The sequence below is a fragment of the Clupea harengus genome, chromosome 23 (assembly GCF_900700415.2).
Source record: "Clupea harengus chromosome 23, Ch_v2.0.2, whole genome shotgun sequence".
Taxonomy (NCBI): domain Eukaryota; kingdom Metazoa; phylum Chordata; class Actinopteri; order Clupeiformes; family Clupeidae; genus Clupea; species Clupea harengus.
In genome coordinates, this window is record NC_045174.1 from 8,510,546 (window position 1) to 8,528,889 (window position 18,344).

The 18,344-nt window shown below is 43.8% G+C and overlaps 2 protein-coding genes across 2 annotated transcripts in view; one reads left to right on the forward strand and one right to left on the reverse strand.

Annotated features, from left to right (window-relative positions):
- ablim1b (actin binding LIM protein 1b) overlaps positions 1-4,742 on the reverse strand; it is an 84,317-nt gene extending 79,575 nt beyond the window's left edge. The window contains exon 1 of the mRNA XM_031561666.2: positions 4,530-4,742. Coding sequence (XP_031417526.1) covers positions 4,530-4,542 — 13 coding nt within the window. The 5' untranslated portion in view covers positions 4,543-4,742. The remainder of the gene's footprint in view (positions 1-4,529) is intronic.
- Positions 4,743-6,029: 1,287 nt separating this feature from the next.
- Positions 6,030-15,236, forward strand: trub1 (TruB pseudouridine (psi) synthase family member 1). Its single transcript, XM_012814564.3, has 8 exons — positions 6,030-6,207; positions 6,474-6,572; positions 9,449-9,504; positions 10,084-10,165; positions 10,550-10,622; positions 12,436-12,575; positions 13,549-13,605; positions 13,829-15,236. Exons 1-8 carry the CDS (start codon positions 6,063-6,065, stop codon positions 14,086-14,088), a joined length of 912 nt encoding a protein of 303 aa, XP_012670018.2. The 5' UTR covers positions 6,030-6,062; the 3' UTR covers positions 14,089-15,236.
- The last annotated feature ends 3,108 nt before the right edge of the window (positions 15,237-18,344 follow it).

Here is an 18,344-nt window from a genome sequence, read left to right on the forward strand (position 1 = left end):
GTGTGTGTGTGTGTGTGTGCATTTATGTGCACGTGCTTTTTGTTTATAAGTTTGCTTTAACATTAGTATGTAAGCGGCAGAGCGTCCATCCCTGTGTGGTGTGCATGTAATAGAAAGACATTTGTATGCATATACAGTACACCTGTGTGTGCATGAGTGTGTGAGTGTGTTTGTGTGTGTGTACATCCCCACGGTCCCCCCCAACCCCTCTGTCTCCCCATCACCCCCCCCCCCCCCCCCCCCCCTCAGTGCCGCCGGGGTGAGGTGACATCGCAGTGTGAGGAATGTGCTCCGCCGCGGGTCCTGGCCGCTCCGCCACGGCAGCGGGCGCGCTGGGCAGGGGGGGGGGGAGAGGGGAGAGGGGAGAAGGGTTGAAGGGAGAGGGGAGCGAACGGGAGGCAGCTTCCTGGTGGGATCAGGCCTTATTAAGCCCAGAACAACGGCTAAAGCCCCGCTGCTTTCACTGGGCTCAATCCCCAGCATTCAGCAGGCCCTGCTCCACTTCCACCCAGCCTTTGCTCAACCTTGCCCAGGCATGGAGGTCCCCCCGCGGGGGCTAAGGCCACTGACTAATGGCTGGAATTTCAACAGCGTCACGGCCCTGTTATGCAGAAATGCAAGCCGCAGCTTAATTGCAAATGCAGTTTATAAACAGGTGGTGTTTTGTTTAGAGGGTAGCCAGAAGAGAAAAAAAAGTTGTGTAAACATATAGGGATTAATATAAGGATATGTCAAACCCTGCACAAAGAATCATCCAAAATGCCTGCATCTCAACAGGAAACCACCTTGCAATTGGGTAATATATTGAGATGCTAATATAAACACCTGTCTTTAACTATTTGGCTGTTCCACAGCATATCTACCACCAGAATGAGTCTACGGAGACGCTTTTCACAGCAGTGAAGGTTTTTATTGCAGCTGGTAACCACTCTGCAAGTCTATCTCTCCACCTGGGTGTGTGTGTGTGTGTGTGTGTGTGTGTGTGTGTGTGTGTGTGTGTGTGTGGAGGCTGCTGGTGAGACGAGAAATATTCTGCTTTGCCAGCAAGGAACGAACCAAGTGGTGGGCGATTCAAGGGTATAATCCATCATATAACTTCGTATTTACTCCAAAACACAGGTGCCAGCCACCCCAGTAACGCCCTCTAAGGCGACAGCGCAATGAAGGGTGGCACCTCCGATCACAAGCCTTATATAGTAATTACACTAAACCCTCTGCCCCGCCATTCGGACTGTCTGAGGTGAGTACACATATACACACATGTACACACACACACACACACACACAAACACAAAACACACACACACACACACACACACACACACACAGTCGAACCATACAAACCAATCAGACTAACAGACTTCAAGTAGATGGCAACAGATGTGTGGAGAGAGATGCTGTGGTGGTAAACTGTGCTTGTAAATGCCAACAAAACAAGGTCCAGCTTTTACTATCCTCTCTGTTTATTTGGAGCCAGAAAGAACTTAATGGGACATTTTGGAACCAAGTGCCTCAAGTTCTTGGAACAGCAACATGAAAAGTTTCCTCTGCACTTCAAAGCAAAGTCCCTCCATAGAAAAATGTTGAACAATATCTCTTATTGATTTCCCTGTTTTAATGCTTGTGCCTTTCTACATTTAGAGTTCCTGTCAACTGACGAATAATACCTCGAAGACATGTTTCAAATGTAACGAAAGTCAGCTACCATCATTTCAAGAACATATGAGCAGCTCTTGGGCGTGGTGGAACACTGATTGGCATCGCCACCCTCCAAGCAATCGACCAGGGTTTGAATCCTGGCCACTGCGAGATGTCACTAAAAGTTGGTTTGGATAAAAGCGCTGAACAAGATATTAGCCTGAAGATAAGCGCTTAGCATCCACAGTTGGATCCTGGATTTAAGCAAAACGACTGCCGGCACCAAGTATATTTTCATTGGATTCTGGTTCTAGCCATTTGAGGTCAACACCAAAACTGTGTCACATTAACTACAGCGAGCCTTGTTTTTGTGAGAGTTTGGCCATCCAGTTTGTTCTGGATATTTCAAAATCACATCCAGACTCTGAGAAGAAGAGAAGAGAGGAGAAGAGAAGAGAGAAGAGAAGAAAAGAGAAGAGAAGAGAGGAGATGAGAAGAGAAAAGAAGAGAAGAGAGGAGAGGAGAGGAGAAGAGAAGAAAATAGAAGAGAAGAGAAGAGAAGAGAAGAGAGGAGAGGAGAAGAGAAGACAAGAGAGGAGAAGAGAAGAGAAGAGAAGAGAAGAGAAGAGAGGAGAAGAGAAGAGGCATTTGTGGATGTTGTTAGAGGAGGTTTACTCGGAGCGTCCACACACACTGATCTTAGCTGACAGGTTTAACTGGGCTTCCCTCAGGGCAGTCAACGATACAGGGTCAGAGAGATGAAGAGAAAAAGAAAGTGAAAGAGTGGATGGAGAGAGAGAGAGACAGAGAGGGACTAGGCCATGGGCCTGCCCAGAGTTGGAGAGAATGGAAGGGCCAGCAAGATTTGCCTGACCCCTCCCCCTCCCTGCCTAACATAACTATTCTAAAGGAGCTGCCACTTCATGACTTGGTCGGCCCTTAATCACCCCTTAACAAGCTGGCACCGCAAATTGGGGTTACTTCCTATAGCCAGGCTAAGGAGAGGTTAAGGGTGCAACCTAAAACATGTGTGACCTTCCCTTCCTTCTTCATTACTGTTTTTTGTCAAGATCTCTGATTGAGCGTTTGAGAGAGAGAGAGAGAGAGAGAGAGAGAGAGAGAGAGGGAGATGTTTTCAGTCAGGACTGTGACTGTGGCCCTTTCCAACTCAAACAGTCTGAGAGGAAGCCGGACACTTCCAAAGTCAAACATGCAGAAGGCCAGCCCCAAAATGCACATGCGCGGAGGGAAACCCCTGGAGCCTTGGTCCTACCCCGCAATCACGCTATAAGCATCTCAACAGAAAGTGTCCCCATGTTAAAACAGACAGATCTCCATGCTCAACCTCTTGGGCTTTGCACTGAGCTCACTACTGACATGGTGTTTTGTGAAGGGCAATTCATTCTCAACCAGAAGGCAATTAAATTGAGAGTCCCAGACAAGGATTATGCTGAGTTCAGTGCATTTGCCATAGGGGTTTCCCAATTCATAGAGAAGTTAAATCCAACAATGAAAAGGGTACTGAAAAGAGGAATGGGATCAATCAGAAGTGGAACAAGTACCAGTAGAGAGAAAGTGCCACCCCATGAGAAAAAAAAAGAGATCTGTTGCCAGTCTTTTTGGTCATACTATATTTAGCTTTATTCCATGACTTCTTAAGCTGGCACTCACCCTCTGTGCGTCCAATTTTCCCCTCACAGACTAACTTGTTTTCACTTAGGCAAAAGAGTGGTTCTCTGTCTCAAGTGCTATAAATTATGTCAGTTGTCTCTTCTGGATGCTGTGTCTCCAGCATGATAATTGCTGAACATCATAAGGCCAACATCAGTCACCCCAGAAAATGGAGATCATGACACCGCACAGCATCTCAAGGCTAAAAGGAAAACCACCTCAGCACTTTTTAATCAGCCTTAGACATTGCAGGCCAGTCGGTCACCTATTTGTCAACAAATCCATGCCAAGCAGGCCTACCTGTTAGATTTTTTTTTGAACAATAAAAAAACTCCTTGCTTTAGGAAATATGCTACCGCCCAGAACTACTTGGCTGGTTAGATTTATTGCAGTAGCCAATTTGGCTCTGTTATGTGTTTCTACATCTTACATTATTTTTCCATTTTCAGAAACGCCTTCCATGTGACAAAACTATAATTAACCTAATGGATATTGGCTCGGTTTCACAAGTGCAGTAGCCTATAAACATTAATACACATTTTCTTGGGAGACAAATAGAATACAGAATGCATGTTGAAGCCTCAGTTAACGTCTCATCGTCTCAAGGGTTGAAAAGTCTAGGATTCCCACAGCAATGATTGTCAATTTACCTTAGACTTTCAACATGAACCGAAGATTACGCAGTAACACATCTGGTAGCAGGCTATTAAAGTAACGAGCTGTGTTAACCTAATAACGCAGTGCCCATTCTCACAGAATCATAATCAAATTGTACTAAAGCACATGGCGCTCACTGGGTTTACAGACCAATGACACCGGTCAAAACGTTTGAACCTTTCAACATGGAAAGGCTTGGAGTTTCAAAGACTCACTTAGAGACATCAATTTCCATCAGCCTACATGATAGACTACGTGTGTGGCTGTTAAATGAGCTACGACAAGTGTCAAGTAATACTTCCTCAGTTCATAATTATCTGTCGTTAATTAAAGCATGACAGGACAACCAATGAGCTCACACGGCACCACGGAATGACAGGTGTGACAGTAACGCAAATAATCGACATTAGAAGTTAAGTAATGCAGTTAATCCAAATACAAATTCGCTTACGCACGCACAAACGCACCACGACAGCATTCTAATCAGCTTCAATGAAGAAGAAATGCTACGCAAAAGCTGCGTTTCCCCAAGAAATAACATGAAGTAGCGTTCCAGCTCTCACCTCTGGTTGACATGACGTGGGGGAAAGGGTGAGGATTTTCCTCGTGTAGCCTACAGAAGAGTTGACGTTGAGAAAATATGCGTCTTCAGTTGAGAATCCGCCTCACAATTCTTTGTTGTATTAGAAGAAATAGTAGTTCACGTAAGAGTTGTGGGTACTGAAGATCGGTCAGTCAACATTAATATAGTCGACTTTGTATGACGGGGCAGTCAGCATATAACGGCAGGCAAGGCTGGCTTCACAATGGGCGTGCCTAGAATAAACGCATGCCTCAGTTGTATTAAATGATAGCGCACAGTAGTCAGACACATTGATGCCTTGATCGGTAGTTTTAGGCCGAGCTTTATAGGCAACCTACCAATAAAATGTTTCAAACAGATGTCCGCTGAATGACAATACCACAGAAGCATGCTGAACTTATAACCCTGAAAATAGTGGAACTCTAAAAAGTGGGCCTACGACTTGATGTTAATAGTATACGTCGTGCCCAACCTACTTTTATAAGCCTACGAAGCCGCTCCTTGCTCCATAAAATGAATGCATGAACTAGAACTGGCTATTATGACTAAGGTTTTTTTAAAAGAAAGAAACACCGCTTGTATACCCTATAGCGTTTATAACTGCATCATTCAAAAGAACAGAGAGATAGGTTATAAGTATTTCAGAACCAACGTTAAGACTCGTATAGGATTTACAGTGGGTGATACATCAGCTGTGAGTTTGTTACTAATGAGACCAGTCTGATGTTGATGCCAGTTTTGCGTCACTTGTGAGGTTATTTCGCCACCTTGTGGTGTAACTTTTTTTCCAATCAATTTTATTTTTCAATCCATAAAAGCAAACTTTCAAAAGTACCTTAGCCTAACTTGATCCGTCCAGCAATGGAATAACTGTTAGATTAGACCAAAACTGCAGGGCTGGGTGCTAAATTATCCAAAACTATTGTACTGACATCAGGGATTAGGACATCCAAGACAGCAACATTGCCAATGTAGGCAACCGAGAGGTTCGACTGAATAGCCTATTGAGTCATTGGATACTTATGGGTATTGGATATTTTGGGTGGATACTGTTGGGTAAATTTAGTTTCCCGTATAACTGCATATAAAAGGGATGTCGACGTTGTTACATGCATTTTACTGTCTAACCCACCCTCCCACCACCACTCATGAGTAGAGCACAAATTACCACAAATTATTGAATTGCTATATTTTAAGGAAAAAAGAGATGCATGGATTATAGGGCTTTAGTCTTCGCCTACAGTAGTGGCCCAGTTATTATAAAATCAAACAAACACTTGATTTAATTCACATAATGGTCGATATTTCTATCCAAACGACTAGATCACATCTTACAAAATCACTTTTTAATTTGTTTATTATAAACTTCTCAGTCACCTACCAGACTTAACAAACGCACAGTAAACTAACAGACTTTTAAAATGAATTAAGGTTATTAGCACTACATTACCCATAAATCTTACAGAAACCCTTACGTCATCATATCGCGCATGTTTTTTGAAGTAAGAGAAGCATGGCAGCGACTGGTGCAAATGTTGTGCAAAATGTGTCCTCCTTATCGAAATTGCAGTCTTTGAACGGAATATGTGCAATTTACAAAAAGTGCGGGCCAACATCTGCTGACGTGTTAAACTCTTTTAAAGAGAAGCTCTTGAAAGGTAGGCAACCCTGTATGCGTCTTTTTATTGCAACACATACTGTTAGCTAACAAGCTAACCTTCTCAGTACAGGGCAGTGTTAGCAGCAGCCTTTTTGCCCTTTAAAATGAACCGTATGCATGAATATGAATATGAAATACTAATGATACGATACCACTACGTTTACTATTTCAAAAATGGCATGCAGTTTGTCTCAATTCAATTATAAGGTTGTTCAAGAGAGCTAACGGTGGTCTCTCTGCATTTGTTGCATCTGCTTTGCTTAGAGGCTGGTGTGGCAAATCCCAATCCCCGTAAGAGGAAAAAACAAGCTCTGAAAATCGGTCATGGGGGCACTCTGGATAGCGCGGCCTCTGGTGTTCTTGGTAAGGGTACTACTTTTTGCATTGATATGAAAGATGCTATTAAGTTCATTGTTTTCCACGTGTCTCACAGATCCTACACCCCAAAACACTACAACCATAGAACTAAGTTTGTATGCACAGGGGATTCATGATGGTAAGGTCAAGGGATAGCCTCTGCCTAATGTAATTTCCTTAACCTATGGCAGTTTATAGTGCTAAATTGAGCATGGTTTCATCTCTATAGTCAGACCTATTTTTCTTGTCATTGATAATGGCACCAGTTGGCCCTTCTCAGTATTTTCCCTTCTTTGAGCAATGCTTGGTTGAGATATTGGTTGTTTGGACCAGTTCTTTAAATATTTAAAGTAACTACTAGAGCTGTGTAACACCTGTAATAATGGTCTGTGCTAATAGCAAGCAGTGTATTGCTTTGAATGCTGTTGCCACATTCAAGCATTTGTCTGGTTGGCCTACTCTGGTAGTGACTTGCATAGGTCAGTAAGTAAGGTAATTGATGCACTGTATGTATTTTACTGTCCTCGCGTTCAGAAACAAGAAGAAAAAAAGTGTACCGCTAGTACTTCCATCTTACTCTTTCAGTCTGCCCTGATCCAAAAAGAGGACCTTAACTGGGTCAGTAAGCCTGTATAACTCCCTTTAGGCTAAAAGCTTTTCATGCCATATTTTACAATAAGAAGGCTAGATGTATTCATTAAGTCAAGCCTGTTTCGCATACTAAGCTAATTAAGCAGACCTTGTTTATTTGTCTTATGACATTGTGATGATATGCCAGATGCCCCAGATGCATGCTGGGTAGACCAGGGGCCTCATGTACAAAGCCTTGCGTGGAATTCATACTAAAATGTAGAATGTGCACAAAGCTGCGAACGCACACAAAAAAACTCGGATATATGAAAAAATGTGTATGTGCATGCAAGATTCCACGCATGTTGTACATCCGGATCAAGAAGAAATTTAGCCCATGCACAAGCACCACACTCCACCCTCTCTCCTCCCTCAGTTACTCATTTTAATACAGTGAAGAACATAAATAGGCCTAGGTCACCCCATTGTTCATATGGAGACGAAATGGCAAATCCAAAGCAGCAAATCAGCCCAAAAGGAAATTCCAGAAAATGCGAGGTTGAAGTGCTCTTATCCGATGGAAAAGCAAGGAAACTAATTTTATGGTAAATGGTCATCTTGAATTAATAACAAAAGAAAACAGTTGAAGAGCTGCATAATCCTCGGCTCTGGGAGCAAGGACATTTAGCAGCCATGTCTTTTACCGGGTAACCACAGTGTTCTGATGGGCAGTTGAACCATATTTTAAATTAACTGCAGATTTAGATTTAAAAATTCCGACATCAAATGAATTGTGTCCCAAAGAAGCCACCCATTGAGCATCCTGCCACCTGAGGATAAATTAATCATGAGGTGATCCTTGCCTCTATATTAGTCATTAGTCACATTTCTGGAACACAGATAATTTGCATGTTGATGGAATGAGAATGTTTTCAGTTAGCAAAGTAATTAACGGAGTCAAAGTGAATGTACACTGTCCCTCTTGATCAAATTGAATTGAATCACTCCGCTTGCATTGGGGAAAACGGTGTCGTTACATCTTCCGCTTTAATATTAGCTTGGTCAACCACACCGGAACTTAATACACCTGGCTGACATACGGATGATCCCGTCTCATTCTAACTGGTCTGCAAGATCCCACTGTAATAGCCCTGTTGTCAAGAAGCCCAGAGTAGGAAGCGCTTGTGAGGGAGCGGGAAAAGGCGTGACTCCTCACAGCATCACACTCTAAAGCCAGACCCAATTCAGCGCAGACTTCTAGGAGGATAGCTTAGCAGTTGATAAGCCAGTCGTCATCATGTGACAAAAAATCGGTACTGTCTGTTTCTTTTACAGCAGTTCTGCCATTGACAATATCCTCTGAGAAGGCTAAAGCTGCCATTTGTTATTAGACTCTGTATTGAATAGCACAGCATTTGCTCATGGTTAGTTACATGTCAATTTATTGAACTGCATGCACCTTCATGTGTTATTATTTCCAGTAAGGTCCATGTGTCAACACTGTGTTAATATTTTTGAAAAGTAATAGGTTTCACAGGTGGGCCTACAGACCCATAAACACATTTGTCACGCACATTGTCACATTCATTTCGCTCTTGATACATCTGACTATGAGCTTGAAAGATGTCGTACACAGCGTTATTGTCCCTGGAGACCAGTGGTTTACCTCCTGGCCCCAATTCAAGGCCACAAGCAACCTCACAGATTAGTATGTATTAGTATTGATTAGTATTCATTTTCAACTAACGTCTGGCTCCTTGCACACCCGTAAGCATTAGATTAGGCCTAGATAAAATGGAAAAGTACTTTTGACGTCTTGCCACGTTCTGTGGAAGATGACAAAAACAGGTGGCAGCCCAGATAGTTGGTTGCAGGCCAGAGGGTCCAGTAATCATTTGTCTCGTGAGCATTCCTTAGACTTGACTGCACTGATCTTTCTGGATGCCTTGCCTGTGGTAATTACTGTATAAAAAAAAGAAAACATGCAGAAAATCCTCTCGGCAACAACCGTTTTTCCCGCTCTTTCTACCCAGTGTTAAGGTATACATGTACAAATGTATCTGGGTTACTACTTTATAATTCAAAAGCATTGTGGTGAAAACTCAGACATGGTGGAACATTGTCTCTGAGCCTCAGTATTCCATTGTACACGTCAGTAACCCACAGATTAGGGTGAATTTTTATTTAAGGTGATTTTAACAGTTAACCTATTTGGGTGTGACGGTGTTTTGGTTGAAAAAGATTTGAGAGGGGAAGAAAATAGTTGAATCTAAATATATTTAAAGTTAATAATGGTTCCATTTCTCTTTCAGTTATCGGGATAGGAGATGGCACAAAGATGCTCACCACCATGCTCGCAGGGTCAAAGGTGAGATTTGTAATCATTTTAGAAATCAAATCATGAAGTGGAGCATCACAGTTGCAAGATAATAACCTTTTAATACACATTAGCATATGATGAAAAGTTTATTGATTACAATGTGTTTTTTTTTGGCAGAATATAAAACGTGACTGACGTGGCAGAATTGCCTTGAAATGCACTGAAGTCTGTAGCGTTTGGAACATTAGATGCAGTCCGTGATTTAGTTTCACGAAGTTTCGGATATTTGAGTTCAGCCGCCAATCAATTTCCCTTCCATGCTCCTGAAGCAATTGTGTTGATTGGCTGGGATTGTTTACGACATGTTATAGAGCCAATACTGTGAATACCAGGACAGCCAGAAGACCGCAAAGAGCAATTTGCTGAATTTGACAAAAACGTATATGTCATTAGAATCACGGACTGCACCTTTAAATAGCATTGTGTGTGTGTGTGTGTGTGTGTGTGCGTATGCATGTGTGCATATATTTATGTGGTCAGTGTTTTTGTTTTCTTTAGTTATCAGCAAAAAGTGTGTTTGATCTCTCGCTGACATATTTCCACCTAATCTATAGATTATTTTCCCAGAAATACACTGCAGTGGGCGAGTTGGGAAAAGCCACAGACACGCTTGATGCTACTGGCGCTGTAGTGCAAGAGAAGAGCTATGGTGAGAGATGCTATGAGAAGTATAAGAATGCTCTCACTATCTACATTTACATTTAGTCATTTAGCAAACTATCTATACACTATTATGGATGAGGGGCCTTCACATCCAGTCCCCTAATTCAATTCAATTCAATTCAATTTTATTTATATAGGGCCAAAACAATAAAATGGCCTCAAGCCGCTAAAACCTACCAGCTTGTCCAGATGTGATTTTTAACACGTCTGGCAGTAACCAAAATGGTGGCTCTCTGACAGGTGTGATGCTTGCGATTGCGGAATGAGTTGCATGCGTCACGCTGGGAATTTGATTCGTGGACAGATAAGGGAGCTCTCGTGTTTGTGTCCTTTGGAGCTCATTCACACTTCCTGTGATGTCACTCCACAGATCACGTGACCCGAGAGGCCCTGGAGGAGCATCTGCAGAAGTTCACTGGAGACATCATGCAGGTCCCTCCTCTGTGAGTCATCTCCCCCTCAGCCCGTGAGTCTGACGCTTGAGTGAACCACAGAGAGAGAGAAAGGGCGCGTTCCACGGTGACCCAGAACAAACCCGCCGACCCAGGGGCTTGCTTTCCCTTTCTGTGGTTCTGCAGATGTACCGCTTTGACGATCAAAATGAAGGATGACCCGCCATCCCCATGGAAATCAGTTACAGTTCAGTAAATCACAGAGTACTTAAAAAAAGCCTATGAAACTGGTGCTGCTGTCAGTGCTGGGAGAAAGGAGATGATTGGGAACGTGAGAAACCAGCCTAATCTCCAAACGCAGGCTCTGTGCACACGTTAGCATGAGCAGTAGAGCTCTGGTCTGCTCAGAGCTCCCAGGTGCTGATATGGCTCAGTGCCATGAATGTGATTCATCACCTATTAGAAATGGAGATGATTCTAGAACTTGTCTACGCATGTAGATTTCGTTTTTTTTTTTTTTTTGCCTGCTATGCTGGCAGTCCAGTCCTTAGGGTAGGACCTGCCTGCCTGTGTGCTTACGCCAGGCTAGAGCCAACGTGACTGGGTTTCCCATGCCTATAACACATTCATAGCTTAATACACAAACCTCAGTTGATTTAGATGGAAAGTTATCCAAGTAATTTGAATCATATAGTAGTAGCAAGACCTTAATTTTAAACAGAATTCAGTGAAGTACCAGAACATTTGTCCTAACTTTGTCAAACTACATAATGCATGGTTATATTACAGCTGTTATGATTAAATTGCATAAGATCACGATTAAGTTAATAAAAGTAGTTATGGAGAAACTGTAATAGTTTAGTATCAGATGATGTCAGTTGTTTATCACTTTATTATTGACAGTTTGATTGGGAAGAGAAGACAGCTGGCTTGTGAAACAATGATGCCTCACTTTAGCATTAGCAATACCATAGAAATTCATTCAATGTGTTCCAAACACACACATACACACACACTCTCTCTATCTCTCTCTCTGTCTCTTTCACACACACACACACACACACACACACACAGACACATCAACAACTGTTTATAGACCTTCAACAGCCTGATGACCACCAGACCCGTTTCTCTGACTGCAACCAGCCCCTCTCCTAGGCTATAACGGGCAGCTGTGGAAAGCCTCCCAGCACCCCACTCTCAGAGCTGGCACCGCCGCCGCTCTAGCCTGGCACAGACTGCATTACCGGTGGCTAATTGCCTAATTACTCAGAATAATATGATAATGTTATGGCAGGGCGGTAGGACTTTGGACTGGGAGGAGGATGATGTGTGGGGAGAGAGAGTGCGGCGGACTCCTTACAGGTTTTAAAATCATTAGCCAAGCTGCTGTACAAGATGAGTGTGACGTTTAGCGGTCAACAGCTACAGTTCGCGTAGGGGACGGTGTTTGTGTCGCCTTTGCCATTTATACCATGAGCTCTATTTTTTTTATGTTGGTTTAATTTGTCTAAAAGGCTAGAATGACCTTATGTGACTTGTTCAGATATTTATGAGATTTTTCTTGCCATTTGTATGAGAATATCACCATTTGATGTATGGAACTTTTGGATGTTTTTTTTTTTTAAAAAGCATCTTCAGTCCAGTGTTTGAGGTAATTGCCTAAATTTATTTTTTAAAGAATACATGCTACGCAGTGTTTTTTTAGAAACATGGAAAAGTGCAACTTTCCTGTGTCACATCTCAACATTTGTTGTATTTATGTAACCAGAAGTGCACTGTAATTAAATGTATCCAACACTATGGAATCATATACACATCAGTCAATCATAGTGGATGTTTATCTTGTGTTCTGCCTGCACAGCTACTCGGCTCTGAAGAAGGATGGCAAGCGTCTGTCTGTGCTCCTGAAGCAGGGCCATGAGGTGGAGGCCAAGCCTGCCCGGCCCGTCACCGTCTACAGCCTCGCGCTCACAGCCTTTACCCCGCCGCTCTTCACCCTGGGTGAGTGAGTGAGTGCTCTTTGACATGCAGTGGTTGTGTGTGTGTGTGTGTGTGTGTGTGTGTCGTGGTGGTTTGGGTGTATACATCTCACTCTCATACCCTTATACACACATGCAGAGCGTGGTCAGAGGATTTATATGGTAATAAAAAAAAAGGCCTTTTAGGCATAGTTTTGTGTTCGGAGAGATCTGTATTTGTTTTCCTGAGACCTGCAGAGTTGCTATCCGATTGTGATTGACATTCTGATTAATGTATATATGTATGTTTGATCGCTTGTAATCTGCTGATTCTAAAGCCATTGCACATCTTTGATCTTTTGTTTAGCATCAGAAGAATCAGAATCAGAATAGTATTTATTGCCAAGTAGGTTTACACCTACCTGGAATTTGTTCTGGTGTATAGGTGCATACAGTGAACATAAAACATACAAATACAACACATTCATACTATAGTCTCTTTAAGAACATGCCTTTGTCAGGTTTTCTGCATTTCAAGGCTTTTGTCTGAACATTTTCCACCCCATCTCTTGCCATTAAAATAGCATGTGATCAATAGTCTTTTCAAGGCAGTTTAAAGATTAACAAAAGCTTTGGTTGAATCACACAAAAAATATACGACAAAATAAGGACAAATAGACAGAGAAAAAAGTTAGGTGTGTTTTTGAAAATGTGTCGCATTCCAATCATGGAAAGCATTAACACCGTCCTTGTACCGCCGTAGAGATACCGTTACCAGTGGCTAATTGCCTGATAACTCAAGATAACACGGCGATGGTTTGACAGCTGTGTGTGCTTTAGCGGGCTGAGTTAAATGATACTCACAGAAGGGGGCACTACTCAGTGTTGTGCCGTTATTGAGGGCATATTTCAAACCTGATCCCAGAGGTGAAGCTTGGCGTTAAGGGTCACGGTGTGGGTGTGCTGCGAGTACTCAGGGCTTAAACATTTATTTATTTTTTACTTTGGCCCTGCAGACATAGAATGTGGCGGAGGATTCTACGTCAGGAGCTTGGTGGATGACCTTGGAAAAGGTAAAGAATCCCTGCGTCTCTTTCAACTTCCAGTATTACTATATAGCAAAACCACTTAGCTCACTCTCTTGACAGAATTATTAGTATATTGCAAAAGCACTATACATTTTCTCTCTCTGAATATTGCCTGACCATTAAAACTCTTTCTTTCTCCCTCTTTCTGTTGTCAAGAGGATTGATTCAATGAATGCATATGTCTGTGACCTTTGCCCTTCCCTGACAGCCCTGTTGTCGTGCGCTCACGTGCGTGAGCTGGTGCGGACCAAGCAGGGCCAGTTCACCCTGGACGAGCACATGCTGAAGGAGGAGCGGTGGACCCTGCAGGACATCAGCGCCGCCCTGCAGGCCTGCCCTCCGTCCGCCAAGCAGCAGCCGGGGCCAAACGGAAAAGCGAAGCCTGACAACGGCAGCAAAGCGCTTTCCCAGGCCAGCACAACGGAGCAGGCAGAGGATGGCTTAGATGAAGCCAATAGCAGGGACTGACCAGTAGGGGGAGGTCCAGAGCCTGTGTGTCTCTCTCTCTCTCTCTCTCTCTCTCTCTCTCTCTCTCTCTCTCTCTCTCTGTCAGGAAGTCTGAGGCATTGTGGGGAGGAGGCTAGGGGGGCGGTTGTGTGACCTGCTCTGACTGCGACGGTCTCCACCCTGAGTGTGACCTTATGAGTTCATTCCCTGCCTCCGCAGTGTTCCACATCGTACGAGGAAGCCACAAGGAGCCCACAAGGAAGTTATTGGGGTCGAAATCAGATACGCTCGTGAGGTGAAATTTTAAGTTAAATGTTAAGTGAGTTGAAGACAACTGGGCTGAAATCGGATAGGTTTATGAGATGAATTTTTTTATTAAATATTAAGAGAGCAGTGGACAACTTAAATTAGACTTTTATTTTTTTCCCGCGGCTAACAACTAGTTCAACAGCCCTTAGGCACTGATGCAGTTGTGTATGTTTGTTTTATTACAGTTATATCAGCCTCCTCATGCTTCCTGTTCCTCCTCATCAGATTAATGTGGTTAAAATCCGGCTTGGTTCGGTATGTCTGTACAGAGCAGCAGCAGCAGCGGTGGTGTGGTATGGGAGGGGATGAAAACTGGCCTGCTCCATCAGAGCCTCGCTAAGCCACAGCCGGGCTTGTACATGCTGATTGGTGTAGTAATAACGCCTTTAATCTGCCTCTCTCCCCCTCGGCCGTGGGTCACATCCCTAAAGCAGCAGTCGCCCCCGCCCCTCACACATGCAAGACTTAGATGATTATTTTCATGTCAAGATCCCAGCTGTTGACATGATGTCATGATTATGTAAGAGATGTTGATGAGAAGTAGAAATTATGTTGATTTTTGTTTCTCTTTGTGTATGCGTTGTTATGAGAAGGATTAAAATAGGTCTAAAATGTTCATTGTGAATGTGCAAGTGTGAATTTTTTTTATGTTAGTATTACAGTACAAAAGGATAACGAGAAAATCAAAACGTACGTGATGGGAATTGGAGTTCATGAATTTCAAGGAATGTTGCTGAGGTGGGATCGGGAGAGAGAGCCATGGGAATGAAAACAATTTGCTGCTTAAATGCTGACCTCTGCACGATTCTTCCTCCTGTGGTTGGCACGAAATATGAATAAATATTTGCCTTCACTTCTAATTAGAAAGCCTTTCGTTTCTGTGTATATTTAGGGGAAAAAATGCAAATAATGTCAACTACCCACTGTGTCTCCAGCATATATTTTCATATCATATTGCTTGTTATTCTGTTATGTATGCAGGATTTGGCATACATTCTGATTATATTCAAACAAATGTCCTCGTAGTCCCCTCAACATTGATGACTGATTTGACAGGTCTGCCTTGATTTAAGTGGTTTGGGAAAACAGTAGGAGAAGGTTGATTGACTGATGTTATGGTGCGTGAGGTGGCACTGGCTCCTGCGGGTACTGAGCGGACGGATGCTAGGCTGGCTGTGCTCGCTCGCTCGCTCTCTCAGGCTAATCCCCATCACCCGGGCGCTAATGGGATCACCGTCAAATCTCCCTGGCCCTCAGATTACTCCGCCTGACTCCTGCTTTTAACAGGCATTAGTCATAATAAACACTGAGGGGGGGGGGGACACAGGAGCGGACCCCCACCCCACACACACACACACACACCACTGCCAGCAGCCAACTGTTGGGGCACCCAACAGCCCCTCCACTTCTCCAAAGATTTCCCCATCGTCCATCAATCTGTGTTTCACAACTTTCGATATTATTGTGGAGCTACTGAGAGACCAGCCTGAAACATGTCTGCTAAAATGAACTCAGATTGGCCTAAGCACACGCCACCTGGTGGCACTGTCATGCTCCAATTCCACTCCACACACTTAGGTAAAGGACAAAATGAGGCAGTGTGTGTGTGTGTGTGTGAGATGTGTATTTATGTGTGTTTGTGCACACAGGCACTGGAGGTTCTCCACGTTGCACAAGTACATTCAGCCCCCCCTGACAAGTACAAGCTTGCCATCTCCAAACGACCCATTCCTCCGCATAACTGAGTGCAGCGTTCTCTGTAGCCTCCGGCACTTTTCCTGCGCTGCGCGGGACCTAGTAGACATGCTGAGCTCACCTCACTGGAGCGGCTCTGGGACCTCTGCCACACCAAACTCTGTGTGCTGTGCTGCGGAGTGCAGGAGAGGAAGAGAGGTAACGGTGTGTCGTTAAAAAAAACAGGAACGACAACATGCTTTACCTGCCAGTTTTTGGCCTTAAAAACACACACACACCTGACATGTTTTGTTTAATTTACCTTGTCTTGACACGTGAATTTGATCATCAGGGATGTTTCTGCTTGACTGGTATGATATCTGCTTTCAACAAAGGAGCACGCCGCTATTGTTAGCATGCCAGAGCACACACTGTGTAGAAAAGCTCAACACTTACAAGAATGCATCTCTTTGAATATGTTGTCATATCAGTCTACAGTGGGTTTTATTGAAGATTTGCACAAAGAGTCGTGCCTGTGCCCTGAGACGTCCACCCCCCACACAATACTGTCCTTTATCAATTCACTGAGATTCGAATGACGTCGCTTTGTTTTCACAATACGAGGCCTTAATTGCAATTGTTCCTCGCACAGGCGTTTCTGAAAAGAGGAAAGTCTAAAAAGAGTACACCTCACATTGTCTGCAGCACGAACAGCATGACTACACGGCCCTGACTGAATGGGGCTCTGATGACGAGAGTGAGCCACAAAGTATAACCCTGCTGGTAATGCATACCTCCGAGGTCCAGGGAGAGCAGGTTACAGCAGCTTCTTCCCTCCAGTTGGCAGCCAAAGCCTCATGTTTCAGGATAACAGCTACAAAGGGGTACAGAGGTATTGGATGTTACGATGCTGAACGATGTCAGTGATTATTGATTTGGATTGATGGCCAAATCCATTCACATCAGATTAGATGAATGGGACACCCTGATTGGCTCAACCACACATACTGTATGTGTCTCTCCCGAGGTACCCAAGGCTCAGAGTCATCTAAATAAAAAACAACAGTAATTGTTTTATGAGCATTCACATTGACATAGCGAAATGTGATTAAGGCGAGCTTTACTGAGCTGTTTTAGCAATACTGGTCAATCAGGTTCGCTGTGAGCCTTAACAGTGGAGGGCCCTTTAAGGACTGAAACTGGCCTCCTCGCATGCCTGCTTTGTTCTGGCCCAAACTGGTAGTTTTTTTTTCACAGGCCTGAGCTGAACTGGGACGTGGGCACAGGGGAGTCATTCCAGCGCACGCCACCCACCTCTCACTGCCCGCAGCACAGATGCCCAAAATCCTACCCGCCCGTGTGGAAGACCAACCCACCTGAACAGCAGCCCACACATCTCTTTTTGCCATTGTGTGAGTTACTCATGGTCACGACAGCCAGAGCAGGCCACCTCCTCTCCTCCCTTATGTGCTGATGGTGTGGAGGAGGGACCATATGCCAGTGGAGCTGAGAGGTGTGCTGCTTATAAAAGCCACTGCAGGCAGGCAGCAGAGCTGTGGAAGAATATAATTAAATGGCTCAGGGAGGGGGTGGGTGGTGTTCCTGGCTTAACTTATCTTTCATGTTTTTGTTTGTGTGTGTGTGTGTGTGTGTATGTGTGTGTGTGTGTGTGTGTGTGTGTGTGTGTGTGTGTTTGTGTGTGTGTGTGTGTTTGTGTGTGTGTGTGTGTGTGTCTGGACGGGGACTTACCAATCATCATTTTGAGCAGTCTTTAGCCACCAATTTACCTAATAGATTTGTCACGGCTCGGTTGCCATGGCTGGATGTTCAGTGATGAGTGAAAGCCAGAAGATGGGGCAAATATCACAGATAACTCTGGCGTGGCCTGGTTGAGTAGGTGATGGGATTATCAGTGATCTGTCACTGAGCTTCCTCTCTGCTTTGCTGGTTTATCTTTGTCGCACTAAAGCTCAGTGGCATCAGTGCATTCAGTGTCCAACAAGCTGACTATGTAACAGTGCCACATAAGACTGGAAGTCGGATTTGCCACAATTACATTCTTCCGAAGAGTTACTCTGTAACCAGAAATTGCAGTTTGATTTGCTGGTGGAGATGTCTTAAATAGCCTGAGTATTTATACTGCATGGTCTCATTCTAACTCCATCAGCGGATGGAATACCAAAGATAACACGTCAAGTTCCTGTGATTAAGCAATGAAACTGGAACTAATATTTAAGATGCAGTTCATTTAATTAGGCCCAGCTCATGCCATGAAGCTTGTAATAGTTATTAAG

Coding starts and splice junctions, on each gene's coding strand:
- trub1 (XM_012814564.3), top strand. CDS start 6,063: ATGGCAGCGACTGGTGCAAATGTTGTGCAAAATGTGTCCTCCTTATCG. Junction 10,166..10,549: donor AGTGCAAGAGAAGAGCTATG/GTGAGAGATGCT, acceptor GTCACTCCACAG/ATCACGTGACCCGAGAGGCC. Junction 13,606..13,828: donor GGTGGATGACCTTGGAAAAG/GTAAAGAATCCC, acceptor CTTCCCTGACAG/CCCTGTTGTCGTGCGCTCAC.